General features: G+C 50.1%; 1 protein-coding gene across 1 annotated transcript in view; it reads left to right on the forward strand.

The window, feature by feature from the left end:
- The window catches only part of LOC139230491 (ankyrin repeat and fibronectin type-III domain-containing protein 1-like), a 121,584-nt gene extending 99,966 nt beyond the window's left edge, over positions 1–21,618 (forward strand). Inside the window, exons 14-18 of the mRNA XM_070862313.1 lie at positions 2,930–3,080; positions 5,795–5,954; positions 9,262–9,428; positions 10,874–11,078; positions 21,188–21,618. Of these exons, the coding sequence (XP_070718414.1) occupies positions 2,930–3,080; positions 5,795–5,954; positions 9,262–9,428; positions 10,874–11,078; positions 21,188–21,618 (1,114 nt within the window). The remainder of the gene's footprint in view (positions 1–2,929; positions 3,081–5,794; positions 5,955–9,261; positions 9,429–10,873; positions 11,079–21,187) is intronic.
- Positions 21,619–21,857: the final 239 nt, after the last annotated feature.

Here is a 21,857-nt window from a genome sequence, read left to right on the forward strand (position 1 = left end):
AGTCTAGGAAGTCGGCATCTGAGAGATTGGAGAAGGAAACTCTGGAGGACTACTATTAAATTTGATTTGCAAGAGTAGGACAGGGGCCCACAGTTTCAATACAGTAAAAGAGAAATGTAGGGCCGATGTCAGGAAGATCTTCACACAGACTGATTAACGCATGGAAGGGTCGCAGATAGAGGGATGGAGGCAAAATCCCTGGCATCATTTAAGGAACAATTGGATGTTGCACTGGGGGGACTTTAGGGTTACTTTAAGTTCAATCGTGGCTCAGTGGGTAGCAGTCTGGCTTCAGCATCAGTAGGTCATGGGTTCAAGTCCCACTCAGGACAATTTAACCCATAATCGAGGCTGACACTCCAGTTCAGTGCTGAGGGAGTGCTGCACTGTCGGAGGTGCCGTCTTTCAGATGAAATGTTAAACCGAGGTCCCGTCTGCCCTCTCAGGTGGAAATAAAAGATCCCACTGCACTATTCCAAAGAAGAGCAGGGGAGTTATCCCTGATGTCCTGGCCAATATTTATCCCTCAATCAACATCAGATAATCACATTGTAGGAGCTTGCTGTGCGCAAATTGGTTGCTGCCTTTCCTACATTCCAACAGTAAAAGTATTTCATTGGCTCTAAAGTGCTTTGGGATGTCCTAAGGAGCTATATAAATGTACGTTTTTGGATGAATGAACCAAGATGGGCCAAATGACCTTCCTTATCCGTACTTTTCTTGCAAACCCTTGCGTCTTACTGTTCCCAATGTTATAGCTGGATTATGTAGGGTTTGTTAATGTCGTCTGTTAGCTCACGGGTTAAACATCTGTCCAAACTCCTGTGTTCATTGTTTTAATGCTGTCATTAAGCAATTTATATGCAAATGCCCCTGTCAACCTGTCCCAGACAACCCATCTCAGACAACCAGTCCCAGACAACGCGTCCTAGATAACCCATCCCAGACAGCCCATCCCAGACAACGCGTCCTAGACAACCCGTCCCAGACAGCCCATCCCAGACAAACCTCCCCAGACAACGCGTCCCAGACAACCCGTCCCAGGCAACGCGTCCTAGACAACCCGTGCCAGACCACCAGTCCCAGACAACGCGTCCTAGACAACCCGTCCCAGACAGCCCATCCCAGACAAACCTTCCCAGACAACCCGTCCAAGACAACCCATCCCAGACAACGCGTCCTAGACAACCCGCCCCAGACAGCCCATCCCAGACAAACCTCCCCAGACAACGCGTCCCAGACAACCCGTCCCAGACAACCCGTGCCAGACCACCAGTCCCAGACAACCCATCCCAGACAACGCGTCCTAGACAACCCATCCCAGACAACGCGTCCCAGACAACCCGTCCCAGACTACCAGTCCCAGACCACCCATCCCAGACAACGCATCCCAGGCAACCTGTCCCAGACACCCTGTCCCTGACAATCCATCCTAGACAACCCGTCCCAGACAACCCATTTCCAGACACCTTGTCCCAGACAACCCGTCCCAGACAACCCATTTCCAGACACCCTGTCCCAGATACCCTGTCCCAGACAACCCATCCCTGACAACCCGTCCCAGACACCCTGTCCCAGACAACCCATCCCAGACAACCCGTCCCAGACAACCCATCGCTGACAACCCATCCCAGACAACCCATCCCAGACAACCCATCCCAGACAACCCGTCCCAGACACCCTGTCCCAGACAACCCATCCCAGACAACCCATCCCAGACAACCCATCCCAGACACCCTGTCCCAGGCAACCTGTCCCAGACACCCTGTCCCAGGCAACCTGTCCCAGACACCCTGTCCTAGACAACCTGTCCCAAACACCCTGTCCCAGATAACCTGTCCCAGACACCCTGTCCCAGACACCCTGGCCCAGACAACCCGTCCCAGACACCCTGTCCCAGACACCCTGTCCCAGACACCCCGGCCTAGACAACCTTTCCCAGACACCTTGGCCCAAACAAGCTGTCCCAGACATCCTGACCCAAACAACCCGTCCCAGACAACCCATCCCAGACACCCTGTCCCAGACACCCTGTCCCAGACACCCTGTCCCAGACAACCCATCCCAGACAACCCATCTCAGACAACCCATGCCAGACACCCTATCCCAGACACCCTGTCCCCAGACAACCCATCCCTGACAAACCGTCCCAGACAACCCATCCCAGACACCTGTCCCAGATATCCTGTCCCAGACAACCCATCCCAGACAACCTGTCCCAGACACCCTGTCCCAGACAACCTGTCCCAGACACCCTGTCCCCAGACAACCCATCCCAGACAACCCGTCCCAGATATCCGTCCCAGACACCCTGTCCCAGACACCCTGTCCCAGACACCCTGTCCCAGACAACCTGTCCCAGACACCCTGACCCAGACACCCTGTCCCAGACACCCTGTCCCAGACACCCTGTCCCAGGCACCCTGGCTCAGACACCCTGGCCCTTTGACCTCTGGGGAAATCCCTGACCTCTCTTCACCTCCCCCCGTGGCATCGCAGATGAGCCTGGCCCCAGTGTGTGGCACTTCACAGGCGCCCTTAGAGGTGCACTGGAAACAGGTTAAAGACCACACTAACGTGTACCGGTATCATCCAATGTGCCACATATAGCACACACAGGAATTTCAATCCCTGGGCATGCAAAGGTGCTGTGCAAGAGGGCTGACGTGCTTCACCCTGTCGCTTTGGCTGCGTTATATTGACCAGCCTGCCTTCACCGCGCCTGGAGATGAACAGCCTGCCACATATAGCACACACAGGAATTTCAATCCCTGGGCATGCAAAGGTGCTGTGCAAGAGGGCTGACGTGCTTCACCCTGTCGCTTTGGCTGCGTTATATTGACCAGCCTGCCTTCACCGCGCCTGGAGATGAACAGCCGCCTCAGTGCATGGTCCAGTGAGAAATCTCACAGCATTTCCCTCATTGCAGGGAGGAGTGGGAGTGGTTACGAGGTGTGTCGTCCCTGACTGATTCCATCGTCACAGAGGGGAACACTGGCAGCTCGCTGTGCTGTTTCCTAGAGGCCCTACGCATAGCTGTGAAAAACCTTCTCAAGCAACTGGATGTCGCCCTGAGCCAGGTAACCTACACTGGTACAACTTACACATTGAGACAGCAGCTTTATACAGCAGTGCAGACGACCGAAACGTCTTGGGCATTGGGTGGCATAGATAGTTCAAAGACTTAAAAACAGAAAATGCTGGAAATCTCAGCGGGTCGGGCAGCATCTGTGGAGAGAAACAAGAGTTAATGTTTCAGGTCAGAACAGGCAAAAGTTCGAGATGTAACAGATTCTTGAGGAAGTGCAAGGGGGCCCTGAAAGGGGGAGGGGAGGAAAGAACAAAAGGGAAGGTCTGTGATAGGGTGGAAGGCAGGAGAGATTAGAGAGACAACAGGGGAAGATGGGCCAACATGAAATGGTAATGGTACAAGTTAGGAAACAAAAGATGAGTCTAGGTAGGGTGTGAATGGCGGAATCATTACCAGCTGCCGTGGGAAAGAGAGAGAAAAATAAAAATAAAAAGGGTGGGGGTTTGTAAAAAAAAAAAGGAGGAATGGGAACAAAAAATGGCCAGACGTTAAGGTCTGAAATTGTTGAACTCGATGTTGAGTGCAGAAGGCTGTAAAGTGCCTAGACGAAAGGTAAGGTGCTGTTCCTCAAGCTTGCGTTGAGCTTCATTGGAACAGTGCAGGAGGCCGAGGACAGAGAGGGGAGCGGGGAATTAAAGTGACAGGCGACCAGAAGTTCGGGGTCACACTCAGACTGAACAGAGGTATTCCACAAAGCAGTCACCCAATCTGCATTTTGTCTCCCCAATGTAAAGGAGACCACATCGTGAGCAGCAAATACAGTATACTCAATTGCAAGAAATGCAAATAAATCGTTGTTTGACCTGGAAGGAGGTTCCAGCGTCCGCAGTATTTTGCTTTTGTATTAGTTCATAGCTTGTCCTTTTGAACGAGAATATAATGGAAATACGCAGCAGGTCTGTCAGCATCTGAAAGGAGGGAAAGACCTTTAACCCTTCTTCAGGTAGAGACTCCTCCTGAGAACTGGCAAAGAACATCCCATGCTAATAAAGGGACTCCACCCAAAAGGATTCAAACCATTTTTTGTCTTGAAATCTGGAACCCTCTTCCCCCAAAATACTGCTGAGGCCGGGGATCAATTGAAAATTCCAACACTGAGATTGATAGATTTTTGGTGGGAACGGGTATTGAGGGTACAGAACCAAGGCGGGTAGATGGAGTAAACTTCTTTTGGATGAGACGTTAAATCGAGGCCCCGTCTGCTCTCTCAGGTGGACGTAAAAGATCCCGCGGCACTATTTTGAAGAAGAGCAATGGAGTTCTCCCCGGTGTCCTGGGGCCAATATTTATCCCTCAATCAACATAACAAAAACAGATTATCGGGTCGTTATCACATTGCTGTTTGTGGGAGCTTGCTGTGCGCAAATTGCCGCGTTTCCCACATCACAACAGTAACTACGCTCCAAAAGTACTTAATTGGCTGTAAAGCACTTTGAGACGACTGGTGGTGAAAGGTGCTATATATATGCAAGTCTTTTCTTTTTAAGATGCAGATCGGCCATGATCTGATTGAATGGGGGAACAGACTCAAGGGGCTGAATGGCCTCCTCCTGTCCCGATGTTCTTTTCAAATGGCCTGCTCCGTATTTCCAGAAATTTCCGTTATCAGATTTTTAGCACGTGCAGTGTTTTGTTATCCTCACTGCCCTGCAGAACTGATGTTGAATCTAACCCAAGCCGACAAATTGTAACACAAACTAGCAATAGATTGGCCTTCTGATTCAGAGTGCTCACTGGGTATAGGAATGGAAAGGTATCACTGATACAGTAGGGGCTCACTCTTCTGAGATTGACTAAAGCATTGGTGTTGGGTTAGAGACAACTTGGACTTTTTTAACATATTCATGGGATGTGGGCGTCGCTGGCAAGGCCGGCATTTAATGCCCATCACTAATTGCCCTCGAGACGGTGGTGGGTCTTCTTCCTGAACCGCTACAGTCCGTGTGGTGAAGGTGCTCCCACAGTGATGTTAGGGAGTTCCGAGATTTTGACCCAGCGACGATGAAGGAAAGGCCAATATATGTCCAAGTTAGGATGGTGTGTGTGACTTGGAGGGCAACATGGAGGTGGTGGTGTTCCCATGCGCCTGCTGCCCTTGTCCTTCTACGTGGTGGAGGTCGCGGAGGTGCCGAAGAAGCCTTGGCGAGTTGGTTCAGTGAATCCTATGAATGGTACACACTGCAGTCACAGTACGCCAATGGTGGAGGGAGTGAATGTTTAAGGTGGTGGATGAGGTGACGACCAAACAGATTGCTTTGTCCTGCCTGGATGGTGTTGAGCTTCTTGAGTGTTGTTGGAGCTGCACTCATCCAGACCCATGGAAAGTATTCCATCACATTCCTGGCTTGTGCCTTGTAGGTGCTGGAAAGGCTTTGGGGAGTCAGGAGGTGAGACACTCGCAACAGAATATCCAGCCTCTGACCCGCTCTAGTAGCCATGGCCTTTATGCGGCTGGTCCAGTTGAGTTTCTGGTCAACTGATGTCAGTCGTGCCGAATTATGCTGCTTCACCACAGAGCACACTATCCTGGGTCACTCTCACTCAACTCTTTGGTTTTGGGCTTGGAGTGACATTGGCTGAGGCATCGGAGCAGGACTGTGGCCAGAATGCTTGGATGGGGCATGATGCGCGAAATGAATGGGAAGACTACTGGAGCAATAGAAAAGAACAAAAAACAAATTGCAGCTTTCTCTCTGTTTTTAGGCAGTGGATTTTCGACTGTACACGCAGGAAGTGCTGGAGTTCGGAGCAGACGTCTCCTTCCTCTTGCTGCTACCTCCCTCGGATGATGTGTGCTCGGCCCCAGGGCAGGATGGATATCCCGCAGGGTTCTTGACCCTGCCACTTCAGATCTTCGAGCTCGGTGGGTATGGGCATTGGGAACTGATCCACATCCACATGCAACACAAGAACAGGAGCATGGGAACATAGGAACATAGGAACAGGAGACTAGGAACATAGGAAGAGGAGCATGGGAACATAGGAACATAGAAACAGGAGACTAGGAACATAGGAACAGGAGGAGGCCATTGAGCCCCTCCAGCCTGTTCCGCCATTCAATGAGATCATGGCTGATCTTTGACCTAACTCCATATACCCGCCTTTGGCCCATATCCCTTAATACCTTAGGTTAACAAAAATCTATCAATCTCAGATTTAAAATTAACAATTGACTCAGCATCAATTGCCGGTTGCGGAGGAGAGTTCCAAATTTTTATCACCCTTTGTGTGTAGAAGTGTTTCCTAATTTCGCTCCTGAAAATCCTGGCTCTAATTTTTACACTATACCCCCGAGTCCTATACTCACCAAACAGCGGATATATGAGGAGGCCATTCAGCCTCTCGAGCCTGTTCTGCCCTTCAATTAGATCATAACTGATCTGTAACTTAACTCCATCTACCCACCTTGGCCCAGGCATGATGGGCTGAATGAGAGGTTAAAAACGAGGCCTTGTCTGCTCTCTCAGGTGGATGTAATAGATCCCATGGCATTATTTCGAAGAAGAGCAGGGGAGTTATCCTGGTGTCCCTCAACCAACATCACTAAAAACAGATTATTTGATCATTATCACATTGCTGTGTGTGGGAGCTTGCTGTGCACAAACTGGCTGCCTACGTTACAACAGCGAGTACGCTTCAAAAGTACTTCAGTGGCTATAAAGCGCTTTGGGACGTCCTGAAGTAGTGAAAAGTGCTTTCTTTCCTTTTTACACTTCTCGCTAATCTCCTCCATCCCTACAACCCTTAAAGCCTACCTCTTTGACCAAGCTTTTGGTCATCTGTCCTAATATCTGCTTATGTGGTTCGGAGTCAAATTTTGTTTGATAGTCGCTCGTGTGAAGCTCCTTGGGACGTTACTACATTAAAGGTGCTATATAAATGCAAGTTGTTGTTGTTGTCAATAAGATACCTCCCGTTGATTTTAGAAAAGGTTTTATGCCTTTTCACATGAGAAATTACAAGCTCCGTTTTTACAAGGCAGTAACAGGCTCCAAAATCCTCAGGAACAAGTGGAACTTGAATCTACATTTGTCCCAATTTCATAACGCTCTGGGGCTTGGGGGGGGTGGTGCGGGGGGGTGCTAATGGGTCGCAAATGACATTGCGACCAGGCACAACGCCACTAAAGATACTTGCTAGATTCGGCGGGAGTTTAGCGGCGGTGCGACGGCGTTGCTCCTCGATTTCCTGTGCCCGGAGATCGTGATGTCATCGCCGCATGCATCGCCCCATTAGCATCCCGGACCCTAAATTGGGTATAGCCCCCTGAAGCTGCGCCGGGCCGATGATAGTGACGGGTTCAGGGGGCGCGGACCGGGCGCTGGGCGAACGTTAAACGTGAGGTGGCCGGCTGTTTGTTAAAAAAAACGCTGCCGATTTGGACGCGGGGTCGGCACTCTGCATGACGGCTAGGCTGATCGCGCAGCACCCCCGTTCCCCAGTAGGTGGGTTCCCAATATGCAGAGTATGCAGCTTGGGCCCTTCCCTTTACTTTAGAATATAAGAACATAAGAAATAGGACCAGGAGTCGGCCATACGGCCCCTCGAGCCTGCTCCGCCATTCAATAAGATCATGGCTGATCTGATCATGGACCCAGCTCCACTTCCCCGCCCGCTCCCCATAACCCCTTATCCCCTTATCGCTCAAGAAACTGTCTATTTTTGTCTTAAATTTATTCAATGTCCCAGTTTCCACAGCTCTCTGAGGCAGCAAATTCCACAGATTTACAATCCTCAAGAGAAGAAATTCCTCCTCATCTCTGTTTTAAATGGGTGGCCCCTTATTGTAAGAGCATGCCCTCTAGTTCTAATCTCCCCCATCAGTGGAAACATCCGCCTTGTCAAGCCCCTTCATAATCTTATACGTTTCGATAAGATCACCTCTCATTCTTCTGAACTCCAATGAGTAGAGGCCCAACCTACTCAACCTTTCCTCATAAGTCAACCCCCTCATCTCCGGAATCAACCTCGTGAACCTTCTCTTTAGGGAAGAGCCCCTTGAACAAGGCAGTGTTACGTGGCTCAGTGCGTAGCGCTGCTGAGCCGTGTGCCCCATTAGCGCCCCATTAGCGCCCCACTTCCTTGGGCGATAACCCCAATTTATCGCCAGAGGTGAGACTTCTGCGCCTGGCCCTGTGAGTGTTCCCGCCCCCTTTTTCATTTTTTAAAAATGTATTCATTGGATGTGGGTGTCGCTGACAAGGCCAGCATTTATTGCCCATCCCTAATTGCCCTTGAGAAAGTGGTGGTGAGCCACCAGGGCAATACGGGGCCCAGAAGAGGCGAGGGCCCAGAGCACACTGCGATATGTGCGCGCACTAGGTCCGTGCAGCAGAGCTGGTCTCCACTCGTCCTGGTTAATCCTTGCCACTGGACCAAGATCTAGCTCTGTCAAGCCCCGTGTGGTGGCTGGTGTGCAACGGCCACCACACATTAAAAAAATCCTCGCACAGGCATCTTCCACCCTTCACGATGTAGTTCAGGACCTGGAATATTAGGTCCTTCATTGAAACACTTGTGAACTCAACCTTTTTTGGCGTGGAAGCAAGTCATCCTCGATACGAGGAACCGCCTATGATGATAAGAGGCAAACACATTGCTGTTTGTCTGGAGTCACATATAGGCCAGAGCGGGTAAGGGCAGCAGATTTCCTTCCCTGAAGGACATTAGCAAACCAGATGTTTTTAACGACAATCTCGTAGTTCCATGGTTACCATTACTGATACTACCAGATTTATTTAATTAACTGAATTTAAATTCCCCAGCTGTGATGGTAGGATTTGAAGTCATACCTACAGGTCATTAGGCCAGACCTCGGGATTACTAGTCCAGTAACATGATCACTATGCTACTGTTCCCTTAATTGGCCATGCTATCCCAATTATTTCACATTGAATGTGTAGTATGGAGTGTTCCTTTAACTCATTTTAGACGGTCTTATTACTGTAACTGTCAAGCAGAATTAAATGCTGTTAATTTGTTTCATTGTCATTTTTAACTAACACCCCCTCAGTACATTCAACTGTAGCTAAACTCACAGGTCACTGTAAATGCAGCAATCCTGATCTTACCCACTGTATAGAACCACAGAAAATAAGGATTCCTTTCATGTTCATAAACTTTTATAAGACAAATATATTGCATTAACCACCAACGATTGGTTGTTGCAGTGCATTTCTCCACCTATGAGCAGGAGCTCTTCGCACAGTATTGCCAGACCTCGATCTTTTTGGAACTGGACTCCCTGCTGTCCCAGCAAGCCTTGAGGGAGGCCATAGATAAAACCGAACTGATTGAAGCAAAGGAGAAACACGGGCAGGTTACAGACCTCATTCAGGTAAACCATGCATTGAACATCGCGGTCCCCCTCCAGAGAAAGTGTAGCCTAATACAGGGAACATGAAACTGTCCCCCCCCCGCTTTCCCTCTCTCTCTCTCCCTCCCTCCTTCCCTCCTTCTTCCTCCCTCCATTTCATTCCTTCCCTCCTGCTTCCTCCCTCCCCCTCTCCCTCCCCTTCTCTTCCTCTCCCCTCCTACCTCCCTCTCCCTCCCTCCTTGTTCATCCCTTCCTCCTCCCTCTTGCCCTCTCCCTTCCTCTCTCCCTCCCTCTCTCTTCATTCCTCTCCCTCCCCCCTCCCTCTCTCTCCTCTTCCTCACTCTCCCTCCCTCACTCTCCCTCCCTCTCCCCCTCTCCCTCCCTCCTCCTCTCCTTCCTCCCTCTCCCTTCCTCTCCCAGCCTCCTCATTCCTTTCCTCCCTCACCCGCCCTCTCTCTCTCTCCTTCACCCTCCCTTTCTCCCCCTCTCCCTCCCTCCCTCTCTTTCCCTCCCTTTCTCTCACTCTCCCCTCTCACTCACTCACTCCCTCTCCCTCCCTCTCTCTCCCCTCCTTCCCTCTCTTTCCCTCCCCCTCCCTCCCTCCATCTCCCTTTCTCCCTCTCCCTTCCTCTTCCTCCCTCCATCTCCCTCACCCTCTCCCTCGCTCCCTCCTCCTCCCTTTCCCTCCCTCTCTCCCTCCCTCTCCCTTCCTCCCTCCCACTTCCTCCCTCCCTCACCCTCCCTCTCTCCCTCACTCGCTCTCCCTCCCTCCCTCACACTCCCTCTCCATTCCTCCCTCCCTCTCCCTTTCCCTCCCTACTTCTTCCTCCCTCTCCCTCTCTCTTCTGCCCTCACATTCTCCCTCCCTCCCTCCCTCCCTCCCTGTCTCTCCCTCCCTCCCTGTCTCTCCCTCCCTCTTTCTCCTCTTCCTCCCTCACGCTCTCTCCCTCCCTCTTCCTTACCATCCTTCTCTTTCCCTCACCCTCCCTTTCTTCCCCTCACTCCCCCCCTCTCTCCCTCACTCTCCCTCCCTCTCCTTCAGCCTCTCTCCCATTCCCTTGCTCTCTCTCCTTCCCTCTCCCACTCTCTCCCTCCCTCACTCTTCCTCACTCTCCCCTCTATACCTTACTCACTCTCTCCTTCTCCCTCACTCTCCCTCCCTCCCTCTCCCTCAGCCTCCCTCTCCCTCAACCTCCCTCCCTCCCCCTCCTTCTCTCTCCCTCCCTCGCTCTCCCCTCTGTCCCTCACTCACTCTCCCTCAGCCTCCCTCACTCTCCCTCGGCCTCCCTCACTCTCCTTCCCTCTCCCTCAGCCTCCCTCTCCCTCAGCCTCCCTCCCTCTCTCTCTCTCTCCCTCCCTCACTCTCCTCTCTGTCCCTCACTCACTTTCTCTCTCTCTCTCTCTCTCTCCCACCCTCCATATTCCAAACTATATTTAGTAACAAATTCGATTTGTTTCAATTTCAGCAATTGGATGATAGTTGGAGGGAGGTGCGTTGGATCACAGATGTGCTGCAGTACGCCCGATATAGGCAGCCCCCCACAGGAACCCCGCTCTCCTGGCTCATGGAGATCTCCACCTTCGTGGAAAATGAGAAACCAGAGTCAGCCGCAGACCACCAGGATTCCACCGTCAGTTCTCCAGATTACGATAGCAGGAAGAACCCTTCAGGTGTGTGATTAACAAGAGCATGTAGGAATTGTCCAGTGCAGTGAATTCTACTGTACCTCTGGTACCTGCGCCCGGAGTTAACACATGTACTGAGGGTAATAAGAACGTAAGAAATAGGAGCAGGAATAGGCCATACGGCCCCTCGAGCCTGCTCCGCCATTCAATAAGATCATGGCTGATCTGATCATGGACCCAGCTCCACTTCCCCGCCCGCTCCCCATAACCCCTTATTCCCTTATAGTTTAAGAAACTGTCTATTTCGATCTTAAATTTATTCAATGACCCAGCTTCCACAGCTCTCTGAGGCAGCGAATTCCACAAATTTACAACCCTCTGAGAGAAGAAATTTCTCCTCATCTCAGTTTTAAATGGGCGGCCCCTTATTCTAAGATCATGCCCTCTAGTTCTAGTCTCCCCCACCAGTGGAAACACCCTCTCTGCATCCACCTTGTCAAGCTCTCTCATAATCTTATACATTCCGATAAGGTCACCTCTCATTCTTCTGAATTCCAATGAGTAGAGGCCCAACCTACTCAACATTCCTCATAAGTCAACCCCCTCATCCCGGGAATCAACCTAGTGAACCTTCTCTGAACTGCCTCCAAAGCAAGTATATCCTTTCGTGACTATGGAAACCAAAACTGCACACAGTATTCCAGGTGTGGCCTCACCAAAACATTGTATAGCTGTAGCAAGACTTCCCTACTTTTATACTCCATCCCCTTTGCAATAAAGGCCAAGATACCATTGGCCTTCCTGATCACTTTCTGTACCTGCATACTATCCTTTTGTGTTTCATGCACAAGTACCCCCAGGTCCCGCTGTACTGCGGCACTTTGCAATCTTTCTCCATTTAAATAATAACTTGCTCTTTGATTTTTTCTGCCAAAGTGCATGACATCACACTTTCCAACATTATACTCCTACTGATAAATTTTTGCCCACTCACTTAGCCTGTCTATGTCCTTTTGCAGATTTTTTGTGTCCTCCTCACACATTGCTTTTCCTCCCATCTTTGCAAACTTGGCTACGTTACACTCAGTCCCCTCTGCCAAGTCGTTAACATAGATTGTAAATAGTTGGGGTCCCAGCACTGATCCCTGTGGCATCCCACTAGTTACTGGTTGCCAACCAGAGAATGAACCATTTATCCTGACTCTCGGTTCTCTGTTAGTTAGCCAATCCTCTATCCATGCGAATATATTACCCCCAACCCCGTGAACTTTTATCATGTGCAGTAACCTTTTATGTGACACCTTGTCAAATGCCTTCTGGAAGTCCAAATACACCACATCCACTGATTCCCCTTTATCCACCCTGTTCATTACATCCTCAAAGAACTCCAGCAAATTTTTCAAACATGACTTCCCCTTCATAAATCCAGGCTGACTCTGCCTGACTGAATTTTGCTTATCCAAATGTCCTGCTACTGCTTCTTTAATAATGGACTCTAACAGTTTCCCAACCACAGATGTTAGGCTAACTGGTCTATCGTTTCCTGCTTTTTGTCTGCCTCCTTTTTTAAATAAGGGCATTACATTTGCAGTTTTTCAATCTGCTGGGACCTCCCCAGAATTTTGGTAAATTCCAACCAAAGCATCCACAATCCCTGCCGCTACTTCTCTTAAGACCCTAGGATGCAAGCCATCAGGTCCAGGGGATTTATCTGCCTTTAGACCCATTATCTTACTGAGTACCACCTCCTTATTGATTGTGATTATTGTGTTCCTAACACAGATGAGACTGCACACAGGGAGGCTAAAATAACAGTGACCTCAGTCTGTATTAAGACACTCCAGAGTGAGCAACAGGCCTTAGGGGCCGGCTTATATACAGTGCTCCCAAGGGATGCTGGGATCCCTTGGGACTTCAGGGGATGCGCTCCCTGGTGGCCAAACATGGGAGTGTATGCTTTACAGATACACAACATCACTCCCCCCCGCAAAGTCAAAGAGAAAACTATTTACAAGGTGAGGCGGTTTTTCCCTGGTGACTGCCTCGGTACAACTATCTGTTCTGGTGTGTTGGCTGTGCCCTCACTGGGCTGGCGTGTTGTTGGCCCTGCAGGGCTGCTGGGTGAGCCTGGCCTTACTGGGTTGTTCGGCGTGATGGGTTCGATTTCCTGGTCCGGGGTGGTGTCATTGATCCTTTGGGTGTGTGTTGTGGGCTTGAAAAAGGTGGTGTCTGCTGTAGGTTGTTCAGGGCAGTCTGTGAACCGCAGCCTCGTTTGGTCCAGGTGCTTTCTGCAAATTTGTCCATTGTCTAGTTTGACTACAAACACCCGACTCCTTTCTTTAGCTATCACTGTGCCCGTGATCCACTTGGGACCACGTCCATACACAGGGTCATTCAGATCAATTTCCCGTGACACAGTGGCACGACAATCGTTTATATTTTGTTACTGCCGCCTGCTCTCTACCTGATCATGCAGGTTGGGGTGAACCAGCGAGGAGTCTGGTTTTAAGTGTCCTTTTCATGAGTAGCTCAGCCGGGGGCAGCCCTGTGAGCAAGTGGGGTCTCGTGCGGTAGCTGAGCAGTACTCGGGACAGGCGGGTTTGGAGTGAGCCTTCTGTGACTCGTTTGAGGCTCTGTTTGATTGTTTGTACTCCCCACTCTGACTGCCCATTGGAGGCTGGTTTAAACGGGGCCGAGGTGACATGTTTGATCCCATTGCGTGTCATGAATTCTTTAAATTCGGCACTGGTGAAACATGGCCCGTTGTCACTGACCAGTATGTCAGGCAGGCCGTGGGTGACAAACATGGCCCTCAGGATTTCAATGGTGGCGGTGGCAGTGCTTCCCGACATTATTTCATATTCAATCCATTTTGAAAAAGCATCCACCACCACCAAGAACATTTTACCAAGAAACGGGCCCACATAGTCGATATGGATCCACGACCACGGTTAGGAAGGCCAGGACCACAAATTTAGTGGTGCCTCTCTGGGCGCATTGATCAACTGAGCACACACGCTGCATTGCCGTACACAGGACTCTCCTAAGTCAGAGTCGATACCAGGCCACCACACATGGGATCTGGCTATCGCTTTCATCATTACTATACCCGGGTGTGTGCTGTGGAGATCTGAGATGAACGTCTCCCTGCCCTTTTTGGGTAGCACTACCCGGTTACCCCACAACAGGCAGTCTGCCTGGAATGGCTTGATTAGCTCTTGCATTTTAACGGGGATGCTGGCCCAGCTCTTATGCAGTACACAGTTTTTTACTAGGGACAGCAGAGGATCTTGGCTGGTCCAAGTCCTAATTTGGCGGGCTGTGACAGGCGATTTATCATTTTCAAATGCTTCCATGACCATCAACAAGTCTGCGGGCTGCACCACCATCAACAAGTTTGCAGGCTGCGCCATTTCCACCCCCGTGGTGGGCAATGGTAGCCGACTGAGAGCATCCGCACAGTTCTTGGTGCCTGACCTGTGGCGGATGGTATAGTTATACACTGATAGTGCGAGTGCCCACCTTTGTATGCGGGCTGAGGCATTTGTATTTATCCCCTTGTTTCCAGCGAACAGGGATATGAGGGGCTTGTGATTGGTTTCCAGCTCAAATTTGAGGGCAAACAGGTACTGATGCATTTTCTTTACCCCCCGAACACCAACACTAATGCCTCTTTCTCAATCATGCTGTAGGCCCTCTCGGCCTTAGACAAGCTCCTGGAGGCATAGGCGACAGGTTGCAACTTCCCCGCAACGTTAGCTTGTTGTAATACACACCCAAATCTGTATGACGATGCATCACATGCTACCACAAGTCTTTTACACGAGTTATACAATACAAGCAGCTTGTTGGAGCATAAAATATTTCTGGCTTTCTCAAAAGCAATTACCTGGTTTTTTTTCCGATACCCAGTTCTCACCTTTACGCAATGACACATGTAGGGGCTCTAAGAGGGTGCTTAACCTCGGTAGGAAGTTACCAAAATAGTTGAGGATTCCCAGGAACGACCGCAGCTCCGTGATGTTCTGTGGCCTGGGCGCGTTCCTGATAGCCTCTGTCTTGGCGTCTGTGGGCCGAATGCTATCCGCCACAATCTTTCTCCCCAAAAACTCCACTTCTGTTGCCATGAAGATGCATTTCGACCTCTTCAGCCGCAGCCCTACGCGATCCAGTCGCTGGAGGACCTCCTCCAGGTTTTGTAGGTGCTCGACGGTGTTCCGACCCGTGACCAGTATGTCGTCCTGAAAGACCACCGTGCGTGGTACCGACTTGAGTAGACTCTCTATGTTTCTCTGGAAGATCGCTGCAGCCGACCGAATTCCAAACGGGCATCTGTTGTAGATGAACAGTCCCTTGTGCGTGTTGATGCAGGTGAGGCCCTTCGAAGACTCCTCCAGCTCCTGCGTCATGTAGGCCAAAGTCAGGTCGAGCTTGGTGAATGTCTTGCCTCCTGCCTTAGGTAGCGGGTATTGGTCCTGTAGCGAGAAATGATTAATAGTTACTTTATAATCGCTGCAAATCCTGACCATGCCATCATTTTTGAGTACTGGAACAATCGGGCTGGCCCACTCACTGAATTCCACTGGGGAGATGATGCCCTCACGTTGCAGCCTGTCCAGCTCAATTTCCACTCTCTCCCTCATCATGTGAGGTACCGCTCGCGCCTTGTGGTGAATTGGTCGTGCCTCTGGGACCAAGTGGATCCGCACCTTCGCCCCGAGAAAGTTTCCAATGCCTGGCTCAAAAAGGGAAGGAAATTTGTTGAGAACCTGGGTACATGAGGCCTCATCGACATGTGATAGCGCTCGGATGTCATCCCAGTTCCAGCGGATTTTGCCCAGCCAGCTCCTTCCAAGCAGTGTGGGACCATCGCCCGGGACAATCCAGAGTGGCAGTTCGTGCACCGTGCCCACGTAGGTGACCTTGACCATGGCGCTGCCCAGGACAGTGATAAGCTCTTTGGTGTATGTTCTCAGTTTCGTGTGGATGGGGCTCAGGGCTGGTCTGAATGCCTTGTTGCACCACAGTCTCTCAAACATCTTTTTACTCATAATGGATTGGCTAGTGCAGTGTCCAGTTCCATGGCTATGGTTAAGCCATTCAATTTTACATTTAGCATTATAGTTGGACATTTCATCGAAAATGTGTGCACCCCGTGTACTTCAGCATCTGCCTCCTCTCTCTGAGGCTCGAAATTGCTTTGATCCACCATGGACCGATCTTCCTCTGCCATGTGGTGGTTAGCAGGTTTTGCAGAGCTTGCAGCTCGTCTGCAAGCTTGTTGGAAGTGCCCCATTGTTTCACAGCTCTTGCAAACATACCCTTTGAAGCAACATGAATAGGCTGAATGGAAGCCTCCACAACGTCAACAAGGTGTGAATTGCCTTGCATTCATCCTTTGTTGCGGACTCTGAGGTGATCTGGGTCACCTGAGGCCTGCTGGCAGTTGCAGACTCGTGGTTTCTGCCCTGTACATTTCTGCTCGCAAACACAGATCCAGTTAATTTATGAACATTGCTAGCACTTGTGTGCTGAGAGATTTGTTTGGTGTTATCGTTGATGGACATAAACGCCTGTGCTATCGCAATGGCCTTGCTGAGGGTCGGTGTCTCTACAGTCAAAAGTTTTCGTAGGATGGTCTCGTTGCCAATGCCCAGTATAAAAAAGTCTCTGAGCATTTGCTCCAAGTAGCCATCAAATTCACATTGTCCTGCAAGTCGCCTTAGCTCGGCGACATAGCTTGCCACTTCTTGACCTTCAGATCGCTGGCACGTGTAAAAGCAATACCTCGCCATCAGCATGCTCTCCCTCTGATTAAGATGCTCCCGAACCAGTGTACACAGCTCCTCATACGACTTATCTGTGGGTTTCACCGGAGCCAGAAGATTCTTCATGAGGCTGTAGGTCGGTGCCTCGCAGACCGTGAGGAGGACCACTCTCCTTTTTGCAGCGCTTCCTTCTCCGTCCAGCTCGTTGGCTACAAAGTACTGGTCTAGCCTTTCGACATAGGCTTCCCAGTACTCACCCTCCGAGAACTTCTCCAGGATGCCCACAGTTTGCTGCATCTTTGCCTTGGATTTCTATAGTCGTCGCCAGTTATTGTGTTCCTAACACAAATGAGACTGCACACAGGGAGGTTAAAGTAACAGTGGCCTCAGTCTTTATTAAGACACTCCAGAGTGAGGAACAGGCCTTAGGGGCCGGCTTATATATAGTGCTCCCAAGGGATGCTGCGATCCCTTGGGACTTCAGGGGATGCGCTCCCTGATGGCGGAACATGGGAGCGCATGCTTTACAGATACACAACAGTGATTGTGTTAAATTCCTCTCCTCCTATAGCCCCTTGACTATCCACTGTTGGAATATTGTTATGGAATGCTTTCCTCTATCTTCTGAAATTAATTTTCCGGGATTGGTTTCTACGAAGCCTTATTCTTAATGGGTAGAATGGTTGCAGCTGGACAAGCAATGGGAAGCTGGCTTTGGCTCTATATTGGTAAGCTGTGTTGCCTCAGTTGTATCACCCTGACCTCTGAGCCAGAAGGTCGTGGGTTCAAGTACCCATTCCAGAAACTGGAGCACGTAATCAATGCAGGACTGCTGCACTGGCGGAGTATCCGTCTTTCGGATGAGATGTAAATCCAAGGCACTCGCTGTCTGCCCTCTCGGGTGGATCTAAACCGCCTTGTGACCCCACTCGAAGAAGAGCTGGGGAGTTCTTCTGGTGTCCCGACCCACGCTTATCTCTGGTTAGAATGTGTAACTCGCCACCACAGGAATTGCTTGAGGCAAACAGCTTAGATGCTTTCAAAAGGAAACTAGGCGAGTACATGAGGGAAAAGGGAATAGAAAGATATGCTGAAAGGCTGAGATGAGCTAGATGGAATGGGAGGAGGCGCGTATGCAGTAGTAAATCTTTTGTTAGTATCATCATCGTCATCATAGATGGTCCCTCGAACGAGGATGACTTGCTTCCACACCGAAAGGGATGAGTTCACTGATGTTTCAATGGAGGACCCAAGTTCCAGTCCTGAACTCCAGGGGTGGAAGGTACCTGTGCGTGGATTTTTTTAACCATTGCACATCTGCCACCACACAGGCTTGACAGAGCTAGGCCTTTATCCAGTGGCACGGGTTAACCAGGACGACTGGAGACCTGCTCTGCTGCACGGACCTAGTGCGCACACATATCGCAGTGTGGGCAGGTCTGTACTGCCCCTGGGCCCTCGGCTCTTCTGGGCCCCGTACCCTCATTTGCCACTCCTCCGCCACGATCTCTCGCCGCTCCTCCGCACCAAACATTCGCCGCACGTCCGCCACGATCTCTCGCCGTTCATCTCTTGTCACGCCTCAGTCACGATCTCTCACCGCTCCTCCGCCCCGATCTTCTTTCTCCTCCGCTCTGCCTGGGCCCCGCCGATGTTCCTGCCCACGCTCCAAATGGCGAACTGGGCCTTGGTGACGTCACCCAGTCGCCCACCTCGAAGTTGTTGCATACTTGGAAGGGCTCGTGCTGGAGTTGTAGTGGTATGCCCACACTGTCGTAGGGCCCACGCTCCAGCTCTTTTATCTTCCCGACCTGCGGTGGTGCCCTCTCGCAGGTCGGGGTGGCCCACGATGTTGTAGGGCCTGCTCCAAGACTAATACTATCCCACTGTGGAACGCTAGTTCAATTGTTAGTATACACAGCAGAGGTCAATACCTTTCCGTGTATCATGGCAGTCATTTACAGTTCTGAGTGGTTATTACCCATTCAGTCACTGGACAGAGTAGCTTGTGTCATCTTCTTCTTCACCCAGGTGGGTGTTAGGCTCCCCAGCCACCATTACGTCCACCTGCACAAGCCTGATATCCCTTGTGGATCAGCTATCTCTGTGCTTGAATGTTCGCTAACCCTCTTCTTTTATCCTGATCATATGACTTACAAAGTCCCATTGTGTTTGTCCACACAGTGTTTAGCAATTGTTTTTCAATTGCTTATCAAGCAATTTCCGCATATCTTGAATTCAGTTGCAGCAGACTTTCTTAACTATCCATCATCTTTGTGCAGATATTAGCTTTAGTCAATAACAGGATGCATGCAAAATTAATTCTTGTACAAAAATATTGCTCGGCCAGGAAGTAGCTATTAACCTATTAATTCTTTAAATTGTTACACAACACAGATGAGTTGGGCCGAAAGGCCTGTTCCTGTGCTGTATATATCATGTAACCAATACCACCAAAACAGATTAGCTGATCATTATCTCATTGCTTTTTGTGGGAGCTTGCTGTGCGCAAATTGGCTGCCGCATTTCCTACATTACAACAGTGACGTCACCTCAAAATGTATTTCTAGCTGTGGTGTTTGGGGATATTGTGAGGCTGTGGTAAGCACTGTATAAATGTAGGTTCGTTCTTTCCTTCCAACTGGTTCGACTCCAGCAGGATCATTGTGCACACGTGGGACTTTCTGAGACTTCCTGGAGAGGTGCGTCCTTCCTGAGAGACACTCCATCTCAGGCAGTCAGAAGCTCTGCTTCACCAGAGTGCTCGGTAGTTTGGTTTTGAGACACTTAAGCTGGCCGATCGTAAGAATCATTAAATCACACAGCACAGAAGGAGGCCATTCGGTCCATCGTGCCTGTGCCGGCTCTTTGACGGAGCGATTCAATTAGTCCCACTCCCCCCTGCTCTTCCCCCATAGCCCTGCAAATTTTTCCTTTTGAAGTATTTAATCCCATTTCCTTTTCAAAGTTATTATTGAATCTGCTTCCACCCCCCTTTCAGGCAGTGCGTTCCAGATCACAACAACTCGCTGTTAAATTCTCCTCATCTCCCACCTCGATCTTTCGGCAATGATTTTAAATCTGTATGCTCTGGTTACCAACCCTCCTGCCAATGGAAATAATTTCTCCCCATCTACTTTATCAAAAAAAAACTCTATTAAATCTCCCCTTAACTTCCTCTGCGAGGCAGGAGTGGAGACGGGCGATGTTACAGAGGTGGAAAAACCCTGTCTTAGTTATGCTCTGAATATATCCCCTATAACAACTGCATTCCTACACTTTCTGATGCTCCCCCGTGGAGGCAAACCTCCCACAATGCTGTCTGTGGGTTTGATTGTGACAGCACTACCCTGAGGTATCACCTCGCTGGTATTCAACACTGACTACCTGCTTGAGAGTGCTACATGCCCAGAGGATTCTTACACTGCCTGCCTGGTATCATTCTGGCAAATCTCCTCTGCACTTCCCCAAGGCCTTGACATCCTTCCTGAAATGTGGTGCCCAGAATTGGACACAATACTCCAGCTGGGGCCTAACCAGTGATTTTTTATCCTTGCTTTTGTATTCTATGCCTCTATTTATGAAGCTTTGGGTTTCTGCGTGCGTCAGATGTCCAGTGAACCAAAGAAAAAGGGTTGGTGGGCTATTTAACTGTGGAGTTCATCACGGCCCAGACAGACCGTGTCCTTATTAAGTGTTCATGCATAGGCACCTTCCCACGATCACTGAATGGGGAACAGGAGTGAGAACCCTGGTTTATTTATTTAACTTCTCTCAGCAAAACACACAGAATCCTATAGTATCACTTGGATCAATGAATCCTCCACACACTGGCAACTTCTTGCACACAGAATTACACAGAATAGATGGCACAGAAACAGGGCATTCGGCCCAACCAGTCCATGCCAGCGTTTATGCTCCACTCGAGCCTTTGCAAGATTTTTTTTGTGGTGGGGGTGACTTATAACCAGGTCTTATTTTTTTATTGAACAAACTTCCATCACTAGAATGATACCAGGACTGAGAGGGTATAACGATCAGGAAAGACTGAACAGGCTGGGTCTCTTTTATAAGATGGCCACCAATAAATCCAATGGGGAATTCAGGAGAAACCTCTTCACCCAGAGAGTGGTAAGCATGTGGAACTGGCTCCCACAGGGAGTGGTTGAGGGGAATAGTATCGATGCATTTAAGGGGAAGCTGGATAAACACATGAGGGAGAAAGGAATAGAAGGATATGTTGATAGGGTGAGATGAATTTGGGTGGGAGGCAGCTCATGTGGAGCATAAACCAGTTGGGCCGAACGGCCATTTTCTGTGCGGTAAATTCTGTGTGATTCTGTGAAAGTGTCACTCAACTCTTTCCATCTTCAATTTCTTTCACAGAGTGTAAAGAAATCCCGGATGAAGATGATGTTTTCTGGCCGATGGAAGGAGATTGCGATTCCAACCTGGCCCTGGGCTCCGACCAGCTGGATTCGGCGTGTCCCCGAGGGGGCGCGCACCATCAACAGGGGGCCAGCCGTGTCACAGACAGTCGCAGCCCACGGCGGCACTTTGTTCCTCCCCACAGGCAACAACAAAGACACGTGGACGCTGGCAGAGAGTTCTATCGGACTGGCAGTCTGGAATTCACAGAGCGGGCGCTCAAGGAAGGCAGCCCCTGCAAGTTCTGGTCCCAGCCAGGGTCAATGGATGAAAGCTCAGGGAAGTCTGATTGCGAAGGGCCCTACACTTCCAGCAGTGACACTGTCCGACACATCCAACGGCCCGAACGCAGTTTGGTCGAGTGGATCAAGAGCTCACAGGACACCTAAGCATCCCGCTACCTTAAAGCTGGACTAACCAGTTCAGATGTAAAATATCTCAGCTCTGATTAAAGCATCTCTGAGGTGTTTTTAAACAGAGTCGATAGGGGTCACTTGGGTGTTGCGGTGAGTTCGATACTGTCCTGTGTTCCCCGAGACCCACAGCCCGGTCCAGGCAGAAGGGGTTAACTCTCCTCTGCCTGCTGCTGGTGGTCCCATTCCAGTGTCACGGGGACGCATCAGACCCT

This window comes from Pristiophorus japonicus, chromosome 19, assembly GCF_044704955.1.
Source record: "Pristiophorus japonicus isolate sPriJap1 chromosome 19, sPriJap1.hap1, whole genome shotgun sequence".
NCBI classification, from domain to species: domain Eukaryota; kingdom Metazoa; phylum Chordata; class Chondrichthyes; family Pristiophoridae; genus Pristiophorus; species Pristiophorus japonicus.